This window comes from Pteronotus mesoamericanus, unplaced genomic scaffold (genome assembly GCF_021234165.1).
Source record: "Pteronotus mesoamericanus isolate MK-2021 breed Mesoamerican mustached bat unplaced genomic scaffold, CSHL_Meso_final contig_42, whole genome shotgun sequence".
In the NCBI taxonomy this organism is placed as follows: Eukaryota; Metazoa; Chordata; class Mammalia; order Chiroptera; family Mormoopidae; genus Pteronotus; species Pteronotus mesoamericanus.
Window position 1 is genome coordinate 14,709,657 of NW_026555157.1, and position 19,527 is coordinate 14,729,183.

The 19,527-nt window shown below is 36.0% G+C and overlaps 1 protein-coding gene across 12 annotated transcripts in view; it reads right to left on the bottom strand.

Annotated features, from left to right (window-relative positions):
- Positions 1-19,527, bottom strand: part of ABI3BP (ABI family member 3 binding protein) — a 245,748-nt gene that overhangs the window by 138,630 nt on the left and 87,591 nt on the right. For all 12 annotated transcript variants that reach the window (XM_054577379.1, XM_054577381.1, XM_054577377.1 and 9 more), the window contains 2 exons: positions 14,354-14,422; positions 10,749-10,881 (listed from right to left, as the gene is read on the bottom strand). In XM_054577379.1, the coding sequence (XP_054433354.1) occupies positions 10,749-10,881; positions 14,354-14,422 (202 nt within the window). The remainder of the gene's footprint in view (positions 1-10,748; positions 10,882-14,353; positions 14,423-19,527) is intronic.

Here is a 19,527-nt window from a genome sequence, read left to right on the forward strand (position 1 = left end):
CTGTCACATATGGTGATGGAAACACAGGTAAACATTATTTTAGGTTCTCCCTGGTAAGTTAAATTTTCTCTCAAAAGTTTAGTACCTCTCCTCCACTCCCTAGCCCAGCAACATTAAACAGGCTGAAATTCAGATCAATTGTTTTTATGCAAAGCTTTTTAAAAATACCACTCATTTACTCATGCTTAAAACGTCTGTGGATGAGACAGGGGTTCTATGGTAAGTAACCTGACAGGGTGACCTGACCCTAAATTCTTCACTGGGCAGGTCATGGTGAGTAGTCATACACCAAGCATATAACTTTTTAGTAAGAGCTTTATTTTTGCTTTAAGCAAGCCTTGTCCATTTTTCCTGGGGATTTATGTTAACACGCCTTTGAAATAAGCCATGACCACCCTCAAGAGAGCATATAATCTTGTCATCTACCCTGTTATCCAGTCCCCACCTTGCTTTCTCTGACCTCCATGTAATCTTGCTTACATTCATTCCCTCCCTAACCTCAAAAGCATAAAAGAAACTGCAAAAGTGTCATTCTCAGAAGCATTTGAGATCTTGCTTCCTGGCAACTGTGGTCAGTTTAGGCTCAAATAAACCATAAAAATTATCTACAGGTATACACATTCCTTATGCCAACATTTTTATTGTGCACCCTCTTAGTGCCAGGCACCAGTTCTTGATGATACAAAAACAGCTACCCAGATTCTCTGGAAACAAGGGCCAGGACTGGCTACATAATTGGTGGGATTCATTGCAAAATGAAAACATGGGACCCCTCATTCAAAAATGATTAAGAATGTCAAGACAGCAACAGTAAAGCCGTAAAAAGGGTATGGGGACTTGTAAGGAAGCACTCTGCGCAACTGCACAGGCGGCCTGCCCATGAATTCAGCAGAGGGGTTACAGTATAATAAGCACAGAAAGAGAGGAGATGTGTCTGTACACTCAGCCTACTTCCTTACCAGGCACAAACTACTGAATTGCTTGAAACTACTCATGAGCTCGCTTCTTTCCAGTAAAAGCTGCTCTCCAGGCTCCCGTCTCCCATTCCAAAGCAGCGAAAAACAGAATGGGGAAGGTGCTGTTCCAGCCAAAATACTAACTGCTACTAGAAGGAAACATTATAGAATACTAATCCTGTGTGTTTTGTGAGTCAAAACATCAACAGTGATTTGTAAAACACATTTCTTGACAAGTTTGATGCTTGGGGTTTTGGTTGATGTTTTTTCCCTGCCCTCATTATGACAGGACTTTGAAGAAATACAGAGAAGTTAAAATCAGACCAGATGGACTACCACAATTACAAATTATCTCTTGTTTGGATCCATTTCTGAAGATCTGAATTGCTTGCATGATCCAGGGGACCCAGGGCTAACACAACTACTAAAGGCCGGATTCCAGGATCCCCAATAAGCTTGATTTTATGTTATCTTCCTAGGAATAAAATGGGACAGAAATGTTCTATCCTAAGAGCTTAGTAACATGGGAAAAAAGAGAGTCCAGCCTATAAATTTTTTCTATTTTGATCACAGTGCCTTTGAAAAACCCTCTCTTGTATTAAGTTTCTCAGGGAAAATAAATGTACAAGCAGCTAACCCTTCTCTTTTTTGGTCAGCTTACTACCCCTGTCAACATTAGTTCACTTAATAGTTGTATAATATAGGCAAGTTCTAAATTCTAAAAGAGATAGTATGCAAAACTACTTATTTATAATGTTTCCTTAATTTTAAAGCAAAATATAGGCCTTATGATAATAAGCACTGCTGTGCAACCTAGCACACAGTAGGTACTCCACAAATATTTCTGGAGTGAATAGAATGGATACCTAGGTGCCCATAGGGTCATTTTAAAATTACAATATTTTGGCTCTGAATGGACAATGAATCAATCACCAAAATATACTGTTTTATTTATTCATTTTTCTTTATACTGAGTTTACTAGGGTGACATTGGTTAAATAATTAGGTCTATAATTGTATTTTGCAATGGCCATTGCCTAATGTTTTCCTTTCCAAAACTCACTATTCCTTTAGAATCAGTGCAAACTGAAGAAAAATACACTAAATGTCCACATTGTATATTTCAAACATCTTAAGATTTTTATAAAATTCAGTTTAGTTTACCCATGCAATAAGTCCTGAAATGAGCAGGACAAGAAGGACTGTGGAAGAACAAGAGAGGCTGAGAAGTATCTATCAGTGATAGAGCCAGGCAAATAGCTAATACTTCTGTATTGCATTGGACTGTCTTTCTACTGTGGTTCTTGGTAAAAGGAGATGGTAAAAATTAGGTAAAATGTTGCAGATTGGAAGAAGAGTAAAAGGAATCACAATCCCTGTTAGCATTATTTAAGACTTTTTATCGTTTGTTTTATTGTGTATTTACATAACATATAGTCACAGACTTCCCATTATTGTCTCAGGACATCCAGGAACAAATGTTGATTGCATGGTTTCTGTGGATGATTAAATTTAGGCACAAGTGCTTTGAGAGGCAACAAGTCTATTAAAAATACTGGTAGCAGCCTGTGACTGTCATCAGAGACGACCTCTGGAGAGGCTGCTTGTAGGAATTTGGATTTAAGAACATATCTCACATCCTAATTAAGTAGTAAAAAACAGCTGAAGGCAGTGTTTGGGTCAGCTGGCATTATCCTGTGCTTTGATTTCCTTGATTGTCTCAATACTGACAATAATTGTTATTATAGCTTAAAGAAATTCATAGCTCCTCAAAATATTGTAGAGAAGGCAGGTAGTGGCTTGGATATTTGCCAGCTCCAAATTAGTAGCATGACCTTGGCAGGGCCGGGGGGGTGGGTTTCTCTCTGACCACTTATACACAGATTTTTCTTTCTCCATTGAAAAAGAACGGGGAATGGACTAAATGATCTGTGACATTATTTCTGTTTCTAAAAATGTATTCTAGCTACACATCAGATACTCTATTCTAATAAAATACAAAGACAAAACACAGGGTAGAAACAGAGGTAGAAACCACATAAATAAAATTTGTGATGTAACTTGCAATGAATGACACTAAATGGAGAAATTGAAGAATGTCAAAGTTAGTCCCTTCACAGATTAGCCAGGCTTAATGCATGTGGTTGGCCATCTTATCGGCTTTCCATACTTTTTTCAGTGATGTTTTTATTTCCATGTGATTAACTACTATTGTATTTCCTAAAACATCTATTCCACACATTTTTTGCTCTCTTCACATCAAAGTACACTTTCTGTCACCCCGCCTTTATCAATGTTCTTGTTTCCTGCCTTACTGAGACTGTGGTTACTGATACACATTCTGTCCTCATTCTCTTCCTCTCAAAGTGCCCCTCTCTCCCTTTGCCCTCTCCTTGCCCTTCTCTGATTCTAGGGTTCTCCCTTCTGAAAAATAGGCAACTTGGCAATATTATTCCACCTGCTTTCCAACCATTCTCTTGATTTCTTCAAGGATCTTTCTTTGAGTCTAAATTATGTTTAAATATTTTCCATTCTATCAAAACAATAAAACTGATCCTTGCTTATTATTTCTGCCACTATCTTTTAGCACTAAATTTCTTGAAAGTAATCTACTTTCTCACACTTTCTTACCACTCATAATGCCTAAACCTCTTTGCAAAGTGGTGCCGACTTGTTAGTATAGTAAAAACTTAGGATCAAATCTAATGACTTAATCCTCTATGAATTTCATAACTACCTTAAAATTTACTCATCATCTTTCTCAAACATGTTCTAATTCCTCTTGATTTCAGATTCCCTCTCCCCTCGTGTTCAATCCATTTTCAAGTCCAGTTATTTTTCCTGCATGATTTCCTTGAACTTTTCTCTTCTCTATTCCTGAGTAGCTTTTAAGGGCCTAGTTTAGGTCCTGATTACCTTTGATCTTTTGCAATGATTTTCAAACTGATCAACCATTTCTAAAATCTTTTTGTTATTACCTACTTAGCTGGCTGGCTTAAGCTCAACAGAATAAAAAAGTTTCTAGTAATTTTAGTGTTATCTAATATGGAATAGCTTGTGTGAAGCAGTAATTATAATATACTATGTTATGAATAATTATAACAAGGCAAATAATATAAAAAAATATCAAGACTAGCAGAGAACACAGTAAATACTTATTGAATATTCACTGCATGCCAGATGCTATGTTAACATAGCCATATTTTATGGTGTCAATTCATTGAATCTGACAACCCTATGAGATACTACTATTATTACCCCCATTTTACAGGTGAGAAAACCAAGGCTTAAAGCATTTAAGTAACCTCTCCAAAATCAATAATAGAGCAGAATTTAACTTAGGTTAGTTAATCTGACCAGAATTTATACTCTCTACATTCATGCTGTTACTATCCCTGGTGATATTCACTGGGAACCCTGGATGGGAGATACTGCAGAGCAGGTTCAAGGGCTGAATGGACTGGCTGAATGATTTTCAAGGCTTGTTCTTAACACTTCATTTGCTTATTTATACATTTGTTGAGGCCTACTATTATAAAACATGAAGTTAGGTTCTTTGTGAGATGGAAGATGAGAGAGACACCATGGATAACTTCAAAAATGAGCTCACAGTACAGTAAGGAAGGCAGAGGTATGCAGGAATGTAACTAAAGAAGGCAGGGTGAAAAGCAGCGAGTACTGAGGGTGGCTGTGCATGGCATCTTGCAGCCTGAACTTGTTAACTGGATGCGCTGCATTTTGAGTCCCATCCTAATGGAGTGATTTAAAGCAAGACATCCTAACCAGGTCCAGGGAAAGCAGAGTAGGCGTGATGCAAACCTCATGTCAGGAGCATGACTCAAATATTCCTTGAGACAGATTCTTATTCTATGCTTTCTTTTTCCAGGCAATGGGGAAGTGGTAGAGATTCTTCTACGGGAAAAGAAGTTGAGCATCGATGAGAGGAGCTACATTTATCATCTGTAGTCCAGATATGAGATAACAAAGCAATGAATCATAGAAGAGTCAGAATGAAGGGGAAAAAACAAACATATCAAAATTATATTCCTATGAAAGAACTGGTGAAACTAGGTCCTTTACGAGATATAGGTGCCAAAGAGAGTGTAAATAAAAATCAAAATAGAATTTTCATCCTTCAGAAGAGGGAAGTTAAAATGATGGGAAAGAGTTCTTTTATTAGTGTAGAAAATATAAATTTAGTATGAGTTTGAGGTGCTGGTCACCTTTACCTGGTTAACCTAATAAAAATATCCCGTAAGCATCTAAAAATATAGTCTTTAGAATTTTGGAAATGAGTTACAGCCCAAGGTTTAGCACTGGAAATCATTTACATCTTTGCCATTTCCATTGTTCCTTGGAGAAGAACCACATTAACAATTCCTGGAAGCTTTTAGAAATGCAGGATCTCAAGCTCTTCCTGAAGTCTGTGGAATAAGAATCTGCATTTTAACAAGGTCTCCCAAATGATTTACATGCACATTAAAGTTTGAGAAGTACTGTTCTACATGAAGGTGGCAGTTAAAGACAGGGCATAGATGAAGGGCAAAGAAGGACACATAGATGAGAGATGTAAGGAGAGAATGAGAACGCTATTCCATGTTTGGGAGGCAAAACAAGTAAGCAAGCGAGGAGAAGGAAGGTAGGAGAAAAATCTAAATAAAAATGAAAAAGAAAGAAAGAGTTCAAGAATGCATAAATGGCCAACAATTCCATAGGGAGGTTAAAAAGGATAAGAACTGAGAAAATTCTACTAGATTTAGCAATTAACTGATCACTGATGATCACAAAAAGAAGTTTCAGTGAATGGTAGAGAGGGATGGAAGCCAGTGAAATGGAGTCAAGGCTGTGATACAGAAGTCAGCAATATGTGAACAGATCACTCTAACACAGGAGATTAAGACAGGAATTAAGACAGGAGATTAAAAAGTAGCTTGGCAGATATGGCAGGATCAACAGAAGATTTTGTTTTGAGGTAGGGAACTCTATAACATGTTTGTGAATAAAGGCAGGTGACCGATGGCAGTGAAGGGGCCAATGTGAAAGAAAAAGGCTTGCAGAACATGGAAGGGATGCATCAACGAGCACCGTGTGGAGTCAGAAATGTGTTCCTTGGAATGAAGAGAAAGAGAGGTAGAGATAAATCTGGGCTGATGGCAAATAGTCTAAATTTCCTCAGTATTGCAGCCAAGAGAGATTAGGGTCAGAAAAGAGCCAGGAAAAATAGGCAGGATGCTATTTCTGTGATGCGGGGTAAGGTGAAGACTGCCTGGATTGGAATCTTTGGTGAGGAAATGGAGAAATCAAAGATAAAGATACTTAAATGCATAACTCTCAAAGGCAAAACCAACATAACTTGGGGGCTCATTAGTTATAGGAGTTGAAAAATAAAAAGTTGCTGACTAGGGTGAGTGGAAGAATTATGGTACCTCAGAAAGTAATAAGACAAGTGAGGTGATATGTCATGGGAGAATATATCAGTTCAATGCTGTCATGTTAAGTTTCAAGTAATGGTAAGACATAGAAGGAAAAATGCTGACATTTCACTGTTTATTATTCAGCATATATTTACTTAAAGCCTACTATGTACCAGATGCTGGTGAGATAATGGTGGTTAAGATACATATGATTTCTGTCCTCACAGAACTTAAAGTTTATGTGGCAAGACAAATGGAGAACCAGGAATTGGATCATTCAGGTGAGAATTCACAAACATTGGAAACACCTGCTTCTTAAACACTTTGGGGGAAAAAGGGAAAATCAATAGCCTGCTCTGGACCAGTTGAAAAGGAGGCCCTCCTTCTAAATTAAAAGTAAATAAGTACAATATGAAAGTGTTAGAAAATGGGCAAATGAATCATAAAACTTTAACAAGTTGGCAAAGAAGTGATAACTAAAGCAATCTTAAACGACTTAACAAGTTGGAAACATGGAAAGGAAAAAAATAAGCCATTAATGGTGAAATAAATTTCAGTTAAAAACATGTTTTACTTTGCATCTGGGCCAATTTGGAAAGCTTTCTTTTGACCTCAGATATATCAAGGACAAGTGTAACATTCTTCCATTCAAAGTCCACTAACTATAGAAATGTAAATTAAGCACATCTATTCTCCAATGTGAACTCAGAAAAGGATATATAAACAGGGAGACCCACATGGACCATATACAAATAGGAATAGAACATGTGCCACAAAGGATGAATCAACATTTCATCATATTTCCAAGTTTAAAACAAACCAACCAAACAAACCAACAAACCAACAAAATACTGGTTTTCTCACTGGAAACTTATTGCATAGAGCTTTGATACAGGAAGTCCAAAGTGAAAGTAAAAAAAGCAAAAACTTTCCCAATAAATTATTTGTAATTACATAGGATAAATGAGGCTATCCAACAAACTAATGTGAATTTCTTTTCTTAAGTCGGAGACTCTACACAGGGGTGCAAATATTAGAGTTCAATGGATTAAAAATAACACCAGTTGGTACTTCTGTCGCAAGCCTAGGGCATTCAGATTTCAATGGTTTTGCAAGAAGATAGTCTTGAAGGAAAACTTCATCTTCATTAATCTTCCAGGTTTTGAGAAGCAGTCATTCCCTATAGCTATTATTGCTTATTCTAACCTACAAGATTAGTCTAAATTCTAAAAACATCTGCATGATCATATGAGAGTGAATTTCTCCAAGTCTGCTTCTAATTACACTAATTTAGAGTTGTTCTGGTAGATTTATTTGGCTGCTTGTATTGTGAACAGCATTTCCAGAGCTTTTAAATAGAGACTACTTTTTTTTTTTTCTCAAACACATGAAGACTTTAAAATGTCAGCTCTTTATTAGCTAGGGAGAAAGGAGGCATGGGTAAATGAAATTCACAAATACTCCAAGTGCTTCTTTTTAGTTATTACAGTTTAATTCTTCCCATTTAGTCATGTCCTAACAATTCTCTATTTCTACCAAGGATGCCTGACTTCTCTCACTTACTCAAGTGTGAAAGCTTGCAAGCATCTTGACATTCTACTATTTAATTTTTAAGAAACTTTATTCTAAATTGAATTATTTATTTAAATATTATAATTTGACAGCCATTCGTCTGGGCCAATCAACTGTCTGATGAGGAAGGCAGAGCCTAAATGTGTGTTGGGGGTCGGGGTGAGGAGCACGCATGGCCTAAGTTGCTTGGGCCTGTGAGCTAACTGACCTGATTAAAATCCTAGCTCCTCTGGGCCATCTGCTCCTCTATCTTGTCTACATTCATTATCTGCTTGTGCTGTCAAATCATGACAACATCTATCATTAGAATCAGTCATTAGATAAACTCTTTCATGGAAGGATCACTAGGACCAGGTGAGATTGAAGGAAAGGCTTGAGGGCGGGGAGGTAATCACATCTCAATTATGCTATATGAATTTGCAGGTTACTGAACCTCAAGAATTTATCAAGCAAGTTGAATAACCATTAAAATCAACTGCATTTTGCTTTAAGTGTACCAAATTTCTTTCCTCCCTACCTTCTGTCTTTCCTTCCTTCCTACTTTCCTTCCCTCCTTCCTTCCCTCTTCCCTTTTTGCCTTTCTTTTTAAATAAGAGACTAAAAGAATTATTTTTTAAAATGAGCAATTAATAAATTTTATTTTCTCATTTAATTTGTTTATATAATTAATAAATTTTATTTTCTCATTTTATTTATTTTCTCAGCATTGGTGCCCTGGACCAACCCACTAGAAACTGGAATTATCACAAGAAAGCATGTTCTTTCAAGGATCCATTTTCCAGACAAAATAAGTATGGGTTTAGTGGTGGGTGAAATAAGAAATATTTCAGATTCTTTGAAACATCCCAAAATTATTTCTCAAAAAATTTGGTTTTGGCAATATCTTCCACATGCCTTTTCCCAAGAATTTCTTCCTTCAGAACTGTGAAATGGATATGTGAAGGGAAACTTAATCTTTTTTCTTAGTCTAGATTTCCTAAACAAAGTCATATGAAAGGTCCTTTTGAGGACTTACACATATTTTTAAAGGTCTTTCTTTTTATTCAATTTAGACAAAAATAAGCACTACAAAAATACATATTTGGCCAAAAAGTACATGAAAAAGTGTTCAATGCCTTAGTACATGAGAAATGCATATTAAAATGGTAATGAGACATACCTACACTAGAATAACTAAAGTGAAAAGTACTGACAACATGAAATGCTGGTGAGAATGTGGAGCAACCTGAACTCTTCATATTTTGTTTGTGGGAGTATAAATGGAAAAGTTAGGCAAAAGCAAAACAAAATAAGAAACATTAAATATATATATTTTTCCTGTGAACCAGGAATTCTACCTCTAGGTGTGTTAGAGAAATTAAAAGCTATGTCTACAAAAGTGTTATGCAAAAATTTTTATAAAATTATATTATGAATATAATAGCCAAAACCACAACATCATTCAGGTGTCCATCTGCAACAGAATGGAGAAGTAAATTCTAGAATATTCCCATAATGAAATACTACTCAGGAATAAAAAAGGCATAGAATATTGATACCTGCAATGTCATGAATGAATGTCAAAAAACATGCTGAATGAAAGAATAGACACAAAAAGAGAACATACTGTATGATTCTATCTTTTCTGTGGAATTGTAGAGTAAGCAAAAGTAATCTACAGTGATAGAAATCAAATCAGTGGTTGCTTCTTGAGGAAAGCACTTTCTGGAATGATGAAAATATACTATTTCTTGATGGGATGTAGAATACATAATCATATGCATTTTTTGTAACTGTACACCTAAGATCAATGCATTTTACTAGTTTTATTACACTTAAATAAAAATTACACGTATAATTTAATAAATTACAATAACAAAATAACAAAAAAATGCATAAAAGGGAATGGAACAGCTTTTAAAATTTGAAAATCACTGAGTATATTTTAAATTTAAAAAACCTTTAAAATTAAAAAAAAAACAAAACACCCTAATATACCTTAGCTGAATAACCTATTTAGCACATGGTTCAGCATTTAGCATGGTGCCCAGCATATAGACAAGTCCAAATACATGTGTTGGGTGGCTGAGTAGCCATAACTGAAAAATATACTTAGATTTTTCTTACTCTGTTTTGTCAAAGAAATGATAGCCTCATTTCCAACGCTGTGCTTTTCCTCTGCTTCCATTTCTCCCTGTGTGTGTACCTGCAGGTTTTCTAAGCCAGTGAGTCTTAAACAGTGCACATCTGAACCGCCTGGAGGGCTGCCGAAACACAGACCGCTGGCCCGACCCTCAGAGTTTCGGATTCAGTAGCTCTAGAGAGCGACCCCCAGGGTTTCCATTTCTGACAAGTTCCCAGGTGATGTTGATGCTAATGCTGGTTGGTTTTAGGAGCCATACTTTGAGTACTACTTCTAGCCCTTCTTCAATTGCCAGATCAAAGATCCATTCGTTTTCATTCTGAGATCAGCCTTTCCAGTTTTTAACAGTCTTTCCTAACTGCCTTCAGCCTCATCCACTGAACTTTTATTATACTTCTCGCTGAACTTCCCTATTTGCTATTTGGTTTATTTGCCCTTGTAGCTTTCTTCTTTGTTAAGAAACAAAATACTTGCATGTGTGTCCATTCAGGTAGGTGATAACTCTGCAAAGGGTACGTCATTTCATTCCCCTTACACGCAGAATTGGCTGGAGAGCTAAGAGGTGATCTGTAAATGCAGATGCTCCTGATATTTATACATTCTTCTGAAAAATGTACAAATACCATTAAAAACACGGCATTAATTTTCAGATGAGCAATAAAGTCTTCCATTATGATGAATTACCTGTCATTGGGACAGTGACCCGGCAACGTCCAGTCATGGTGCGGGTTAATGAGGAAACCCCAGGACAGGAAGACGGAGCTTGGTGTCAGAGTGCCGACCACCAGCTGGAGAGGTTTGCGAGAGCGTGTTTTGCCTATGGAAGTAACATACAAGTTAATTCTGGTAATATTTGGTGTATTTTCATGATGGGGGTAAAATGCATAAAGGTGAGTTAAGTGGTAAGATGATGAAGAATTTGGAAGTATCAAGTTTTTTCATATGATGCACAATTACTAACTCTGACAAATATTACTAATTCTTAGACAATGAATTTAAGCATGAATCAAATGAAATATTCCTTTTTGATATTTATGTATGTATATATGTGTATGTGTGTATATAAGTATATGTTCATATATTTATAATATATGCATATAAACTACATCCAATTATATCTAGTTTTTATTTTCATGTGAGTCAGATGAATATGGAGGTCTTGGCTATTACCAGTGAAATAAATAAACATACACATTTCTATATACATATACATACAGTATTCGTGTGTGTGTGAATGTATATACATACACTCACTTCATGTCTTTTACAGACAAAATTAAAACATACTAATTTTTTTTTTCCTGGGACTTTGATTTAATGTGAAATAACATCTAAGAAGAGAAAAGAAAGCTTAGCATTTAGGTTCTAGGTTTTATTGTTTTTTAAACCTTTTTAGAAGTTCAAAGTACCCATCATGCTATTGAAATAAGAATATTTTTACAGTGAGTACCTAGATAGAAAATGTGCATACATTTTTAATATTACCAGAAGAGTAGAAATAATACAGGAAGCACAGTTATTCTGATGGCAGTAAATAGATTTGGTCAAGGTCTACAGTGATGCTGATAAACCACTGTAGATTTTTTTTAAGTATATAAGGGATTGACAGTTGCATTTTCAAAAATATTTGAAACTACAAGAATGGAAACAGTAAAAAAGAGTGGGGAAGATCTTCAACCATGGAAGGCAACACTGGCTCATAAAAAAATTAGAGTGAATAAAATGAAAATCCAATGGCAGACTTAATAAAACTACATAGAGCTAACATAATACATATATAGTTTGTATTACCATTGGAGTCCCCTTTCCTTTCATGAGACTATAATTGTTGTATCTGCTATAGGATAGACTTGTGTTATCTTAATCTAATGCAGTGTGAACCAGTGGGTAGGAAGGTACCCACTGCATGAGCTTAGTGGAAATTGTCTAAACGAAAGCCCTTGAAAATTGTGTCATGCTATTTATTCTGCTAGATTTAAGTTCTGCAAATTGGTGTTCCAGTGATAAACCTTCTGAGCCCAGAAAATATGTAACCTAGTAAAGACAAATTGCCCCAATGTCACACAGCTAAACTTTCAAAAGATAGTTAAAACAATTTTCAATGATAGTTTATTTGGTTGCAAACATGCATATATACTTCTCTGTACATTTTTTCAGATATATCCATCATAGTATCTAGTATGATTGTGATTCAAAGGGTCCAAGTCTGGCCCACAAGGGGGAAAGAGTAGAATCTGAGATGAAGGTAGGGAACACATGTAGTTTGAATAAAGCCCTGAGGTATGTCTTTTCCCACTGCTGAGTTCATTTCCACTAATGTCACTTTATTTTACAAATAAATATAGGCCCAGAAAGTTTCAAGGGGGGCCAAGGTCACACCAAAAACAAGGTCAAGAACCAAATCTAGGTCTCCTGCATTTTTATCTAGATTTCTTTTTACTACATTATTGGTTTAACTCACAGTATATGAATTAATCTCCACTTAGAGACCAAAGATACATTTTCCTCTCACTATGGGAACCTAAGACTTACATGACCATCAAATGATTATTTCACTAAGTTGTGATGTTAATATAAAATGATTAAGTAATTAAAATTTATGTGGTTGATACACATATAAAATGAATGGAAGCAAATCCATTAGTCATTTTATCATTCTCAAATGCAGATTACAAAACAAAAATTATACCCGTTGCCTGAAAAGAAAGGTGGGGTATTGTATCCTGAGCAAGATGAAACAATTTCCTGAATGGGTCATCAGGAAGTGAAACGCTAACTCTTAAGGCCAGGGTCATAGAAGCCCCAAAAGGAAATGAAATGAAGTTATGAGGGGCTACTAACATGCAATCACTGTCTAGACTTTCCTTGTATATTGTTGTATATTTTATTATGATCATATTTGCATTAAGAAAAAGTTCAATGAGCATGAAGCCAGAATCCCATGGAATCAGACTCATGCTTCTTGATTTTAGTTTTTAAGTATTTTGAAATAGAGTCTTGAAATATTGTGAGTGCATTTATTTTGAAGTATGTGGAAAGCTGCCTGGACAACTATCATTAACAAGTTATAAGGAGTGATTGAAATATTCCTTGTGCTTTGGGATAATATAAAAGGTCAAGAAAAAACCGTAATCTAATTTTCAAAATGCTAGACCATTTATTGCTTCTTTTAGAAGTGGAAAACAAGAGGAGGGAGGAGGGGGAGAGGACTGTAGCAACTGATTTCTGGTAACCAGGCTTGGCGGACACATCTAGAAGACAGGGCACACAGTTGCCAAAGGCCCTTTTGCTGGGTATAAAGATCTGTGTGCTCTCCCTACACATTTCATACCTTAAGAAAGATGTAATAAAACACAAGATCCTTCTTTTGTGTGTGGCATCCAGTGTACTATTAAAGATAAGTATGATTAGGAAATAATTATTTTGAGAACAGTTCACATTAGAAAACAAGAGCAACTCTATCTACAGTTAGGAAGGTGTAGCTCAGATAGTAAAACCATATTCACAGCTCTGCTGGTCCTTCCTTGTAGCAATGGCCAGCTTTTTTGATATGAGAAAAAAACTTCAGTAGTGAACCTGGGACAATTTCAAGAAGGGTTTTAATCTTCCTTTAATCATGTGAAAAGGTTTCTACTCATTTATTCATATGTGTCTATGTTTCTGTGTTAAGACTTGCTAACCCTGGAAAGAGGGGTGTTGCGTTGCTGTTTTATGAAAGGAGTCCTTCTGCAAACTCAACAGAAGATGTTTAGAAGGGAGGACAAGAGTAAATCAAATCTAAATTCCAATCCATTTAATCCAACACATATGTATGAATTACGCCTTTGAAATGTAAGTCTCCTTCAGCAAAGATTAGACATCAAAACTTGCCTTTAATATCTGAAAAGGCACAATAATGGGCATGAGTTCACACATTTCAAAATACAGACAGACTAACAGGGTAACTTTCAGTGAGCACTTGCTGTGGGCCAGGCCCTGTCCCAGGTGTGGCATATCCATGAACTCATTTAATTCTCACAGTGACCCTAATTATGCAGCAGAAAGGAGTCACAGAGAGTTTCAATAATGTTCCCACAGCCCTGCAGTTTGTATGTGGTCACACTGGAATAGGGTCCCGAGAAGTCTCTACCACCAGGCTATGCTACTAATCTGTTAGCAGACCCAGACCCTGCAGTGAATATTTCGTCTTCTAATCTAGGTTCTTAAGGCTTCCCCAAGGCACTGGGTCTCCATGGAGTGAAAGAAGATGAAAAGCTATAGAGTTAATAAACAAAATGAATGAAGAATACCTGAGCATGACTTCTTTCGACTTGGCGCAGAAGCTGGTCGCACCACAATCAGATATTTGGGCTCTGCATCTGGAAATAATAATAATAACTTTATTTATGAATAAAATTCTCTGAGAAAGAGCTGCATTTGCAACAGCACACCCGTGTCCTGACTCAGTGTTCCCCAGCCTTAGTCATCATCACCACAGTGGATGCGCGGACCCAGGAATTCTGAAACTTAATACTTTCTGAATAGTTCAGTTTAGTTCAGTTTTTAAAACAAATTAAATCCAGGTTTTCAAAACCAAATGGATAGGGGTAGGGCATGGGTCTTAAAAGAATCTGAATAGACATGGTTTTCATAACAAATCTTCATCAATCCTTTTCTCCGCAAAGAGATTTTTAAAAATTCAGATCATGTCTGTTCTGTTATCCTATTCTACACAGGGGGTCAGCTACATGCTAAAATCAGACAAGGAAAATCCTACTTGCATAAGACACGTGGGTCATATCAACAGTTGCATGATTGGAAATTGCTCATTTTTGTAGAAATATGAGTTTTTATAATGCCATATTTTTTATCCTGTTGCATAACTTCTCAGCCAGTTATTGTATCTAACCAACCATTTTTATGAACAATTTTTAAACAAATTCTCAATTTTAGGTTGCTATAATTTTTACCTAAACTATGCCACTAGAAAATAATAGTGTATCTTTTAAAAAATATTTAGGTTTTAAATAAAATGATGTTTAAATGATCAATATGTGCTAACTCAATCATGAGCTAATAATTTATCAAATAATCTTTTTTAAGTTGATGTTTCCAAGATGAATGCTTGGTTTAAATATGTATAACAGGACAAATGCACTTTGGGCATACTAAATAGTACTTTATAAGCAGCTCCACTGGATTAATTGATGGGTATTATCTACAATATTTCTCCAGTAACTTTGGATCCTGTACATATTATACTCCAAGTTTCATTTGGATGCTGTTGTCAACAAGAGTGTATCCCCACTTGCTCAGGCAGATCTGACTTTTTGCATTGTTTTCATTCTGGGTTCAAATGTCTCCTCTCTGTGAGTTTGGATCATCTGCCCAAGGCTTTACAGAGCTGACCTCACTCTCAGCCAAAGGCAACCTCATAATTCAGCCACCTTAAATGACTCCAGCCTTTTTTTTCCTGAACACCTCACACAGCCCTATTTGCCATCACCTGCTGGGGTAATGACCACAGCATAAAGTAAACCAGGGAGCTTCCCAAAATGATTTCAGAGACTTGCCTGTGCATCTTATAGTTGCTTCGTGAGCACAACACAGATAACGGAGCGTTCATTGTGTTTCATAGTCTCAAGTGTTGGAAAGCATATCTTGTTTAGTGAATCCTACATAAGAAATGCTTAACCTAAATCAAGTTTCCTAGTATGAATACAATAATCATTTCCTGATTTTATTTGGGCTATAAAGTGATACAGGTATTAAGAAATTATCACGTATTGGGTACTTTCTATGTGCAGGATACTTGTTAACTACTTTACATTCATAACTTAATTACTCTTCATGACACACCTTATTATCACCCCAATCTGTAGATAAGGTCACTGAGGCAGAGTCAGCTTCACCGGCATGCAACATGTACAGTTGCACCGTCCCATGCCCAAAAGAGCCCCAAGTTTTGTTTAATAACCTACTGTCACCATCACGAAATTCTTAATGCTTTTGTTTTTGACTTTGTGCTTTGCAAGGGAAGTTGTATGGGATAATGGAGTGTGTGTGTGTGAGCAGAGGAAGCAGGAACAATATGCACATCTGCAGGTTTTCCCACTCACATACAGCACTGGAGTTGTCCCCTTAGGCTAGCATCCCAAAAGAGCCACGATTGCCTACGAGCTCAGCAGGAGTCAAAGGCAGGATGAGGTAAGTGTATTACATCCACAACTGAGTAAGGGGGCCTAGAGGGGGCCACTGACTGCTCCGTGAGGCCACACTTCTCATTCGAACCAGAATGTGGTTCAATGCTGAAAGAGGCAATGGCATTTTAAGAAACACAAATTACCATGGAATCCTATCATATTCTTCCTTAATTCATGTTACTTCTTGTATTCACCAACTACTTATGTTGAAAATAATGATGTAGAAGTGACAGAGGAACCCCTAGTTCCTTTCCTTTTCAGTTCTTCCTCACTCATAAGCAAGTTGAAAGAAGAGTATTGGTAGAATGTGCATGTATCAAGAAATGAAGTAAAAAGTTGAGTCAATTTTGCACTTTTCCACTATTCTGGTAAGAATGAAATACATATGCATGAATGAACTACAAAATACCAGTTGTATAACTTCAGTGATCCTGCTTAAGAGTTAAAGACTCTTACATTTGCATGTAAAACTAGCATTGCAGAATATAATGCTAAATTGTAAAATGCATGCTGATAATAAAAAATTTAATTTTTGTTTACCTAAATGACATTAAATAAATAGCAAATAAAACAGCAACATGACAAGTTAAGAGAGAAACTCTGGAAGAAACAGAAAACTTTATATTTTAGTAGTTTCAATGACATTTTCTTCCTGCATTTTGAACAAGGGACTCTTCATTTTTATTTTGCACTTGACAATGAAAATTATGTTGCTGTCTTAATATAGTCCTCAAAATGCCCTTTTACTAAAACTTGAACTGAATTCTAGAAAACAAAGCTAAATCCTTATTTTTCTTTTCTTAATTATTTTTACAGTTTTCTTATTGTTTATATTACTACAAGTGTCCCAATTTTTCCCCCTGTGCCCCTATTCCCACACCTATTTTTCTTAAATTATTTTCACTGTGATAAAGTCCCTTAGAGCTAGCCTTTTATTTCCTTCCTTGATACGCATTAATTCAACTATGCCTGAGTGGTTTTTAAGACAAGACTCGAAATCCTAGAAAAATAACATGCATGATCCAAGACATATGGTTATAAAAGCAATTTAAAAGTAATTTTTGTTACAATCACAGTCAATTTGCATAAAGCAAAAGCCATAACAGCCAATTACAAATTGGAACAGATGCTGGGATCTGGGAGCATATGTTGACTCTCTCTGCTCATTAAAAATTTTCAACATTCATGCATTTCAGCAGTTTTTGCACTTGATTGGTAACACAGACATGGAAAACTAAAACAGCTGAAAAAAGATGATTTCTATTTCTGTTCTGCACTACGAAATTCTTTGTGGATTTGTAGAAACCTGGAAATATATGCAGTGGTAGCCTGATCAGAAATGCTGGTAATAGGTGCTAAAAAACATGATCTTTTCACTTAAAGAATGTGTTAACTAAAATGTCGACTTAAGAAAATTTGTGTGGAATGTAGTTGCCTTAACAAACTTTCCATTCCTAATAGTTAAGCCTCCTCAATGTTGCAGATTACTTCAATCTATTTTTGCTTAATATTTTAAATGCTCTGTGGTGGAGCATAGAAACAATTTACTGTTTAAGGAAATCTACTATTGAAATCTTTTATAAAGTACTAGATTTTTTTGATGATATAAATAATCCTCCCATAGTTGCTCAATTTGACCAATTCCAATTCTCTCATTTTTATTAGAGGACATCCACAGTGCAAGCCAGCCTGCTTTAGAGTGCTGTCATAGTGAGGTTTATTTCTCTTACGTAAGTTTCCAAAAAACAAACATAAAACTAGCCAGGATGATCCTAAAGGAAATCAGGTATGGTACATGAAAAAACAATTCATTTACCCCTCCCATCTTCTTTTACAATTTGGTTAGATGACAAATTAAATTTCTGGGCATAAGAGCATGGACTCTGGAGCCTGGAAAGGCCTGCTCAGCTAGTTGCTAGTACAAGGTGAAGTACTTAACATCTTTGTACCTCAGCTTTCTCATCTGCAAAATGGAAAAAGTCATAGTACCCAGACACATGGGGTTCTTAGTGATGAGTAACCTGCAGTACTGCCTAACACACAGAAAGTGCTAATGTATTTGTAGCTATGATGATGATAATGATCTCTTGAAAGCACAAATTTGTGCTTTAAGGGGTCCTGAGGACATATGAAAAGGAAAATGTTCCAGACATTTTGGGGTTTTTTTTTAAAGCAACTATCACAGATTCCGAAATACAAAAATTTCATAAAGAAGTAAATTATAGAGCATACTGATAAAGATTCTCTCCTTGACTCTTAATCTCTTCTGAGTTCTTTTTCAACTGGGCCCTAACTGTTGGGTTTCTGTGTTCACCTCTACATTGTCTAGTTTTATGGAGAATCCTGCTTAGATGGTTTAGCCAGGATTCTACATCCTCCATACCTTATCATCACTGATATTTTATCGGGTTTCTTATCCTTTACCATCCCTCAGGAGAAACCTCATCACCTGGGCCAGCCTAGAATCCTGTTATGGGTCAGTTTAACCAGAATTCCCCTTGCACTTGATGTTTCCTCTTAATAATTTTTCACCCATTGACCACCTCCCACCCTGTTCCTTAGCTAAATGTCGACTTTTCCTTGTTGTTTTTGGAGTTGAGCTTAATCTCTCTCCTCCACTGCAAGACCCCATTGTAGTGATCCCTATACTATCAAAGTAGTTCCCCTCTTGAAAAAAGTCTTCTTTACTCTCTTTAACCAAATGCCATTGAATGATTTTTTTCTTAAACAATAATATGCATAAATATCAATGCAAACTACCTTAGAAAATATATTGGCAAACAGAATCTGGCAACACATAGTACAATAATACATTATGCCCAAACCTAGTTTATTCCATAAATGTAGCATAAGAAGAAAAAAATTAGCCTATTTCCACAGATGCTGAAAGGACATTTGACAAAATTCATGACTAATTCTTACTAAGAATTTTCAATAAAATACTTCCTAAAAAGATAAAATATATCTTAAAATGTCTGAACCAACTTTATTAAATGTGCAGGATCCTACACATACATTTCTGTTGAGTAACTCCCCTTAGCTTTATCAGAACATTCAACCATCATTTTTCTTTCCCTTTTATTACTATATTCTTTAAAATGTTACACTGTGATTCTATTTTTGTAACCTACTCCAGTTTTTCTATTTAGTAGCGGGGACAAGAATTAGGCAAACAAAGAATTATATAACAAACTATACGATGAGTTCTTTTACATCAGTGATGTGGGAATAACTAAAATGAAGCAGTGGGTAGGGAGCATTACTGGAACATTTACGCATAA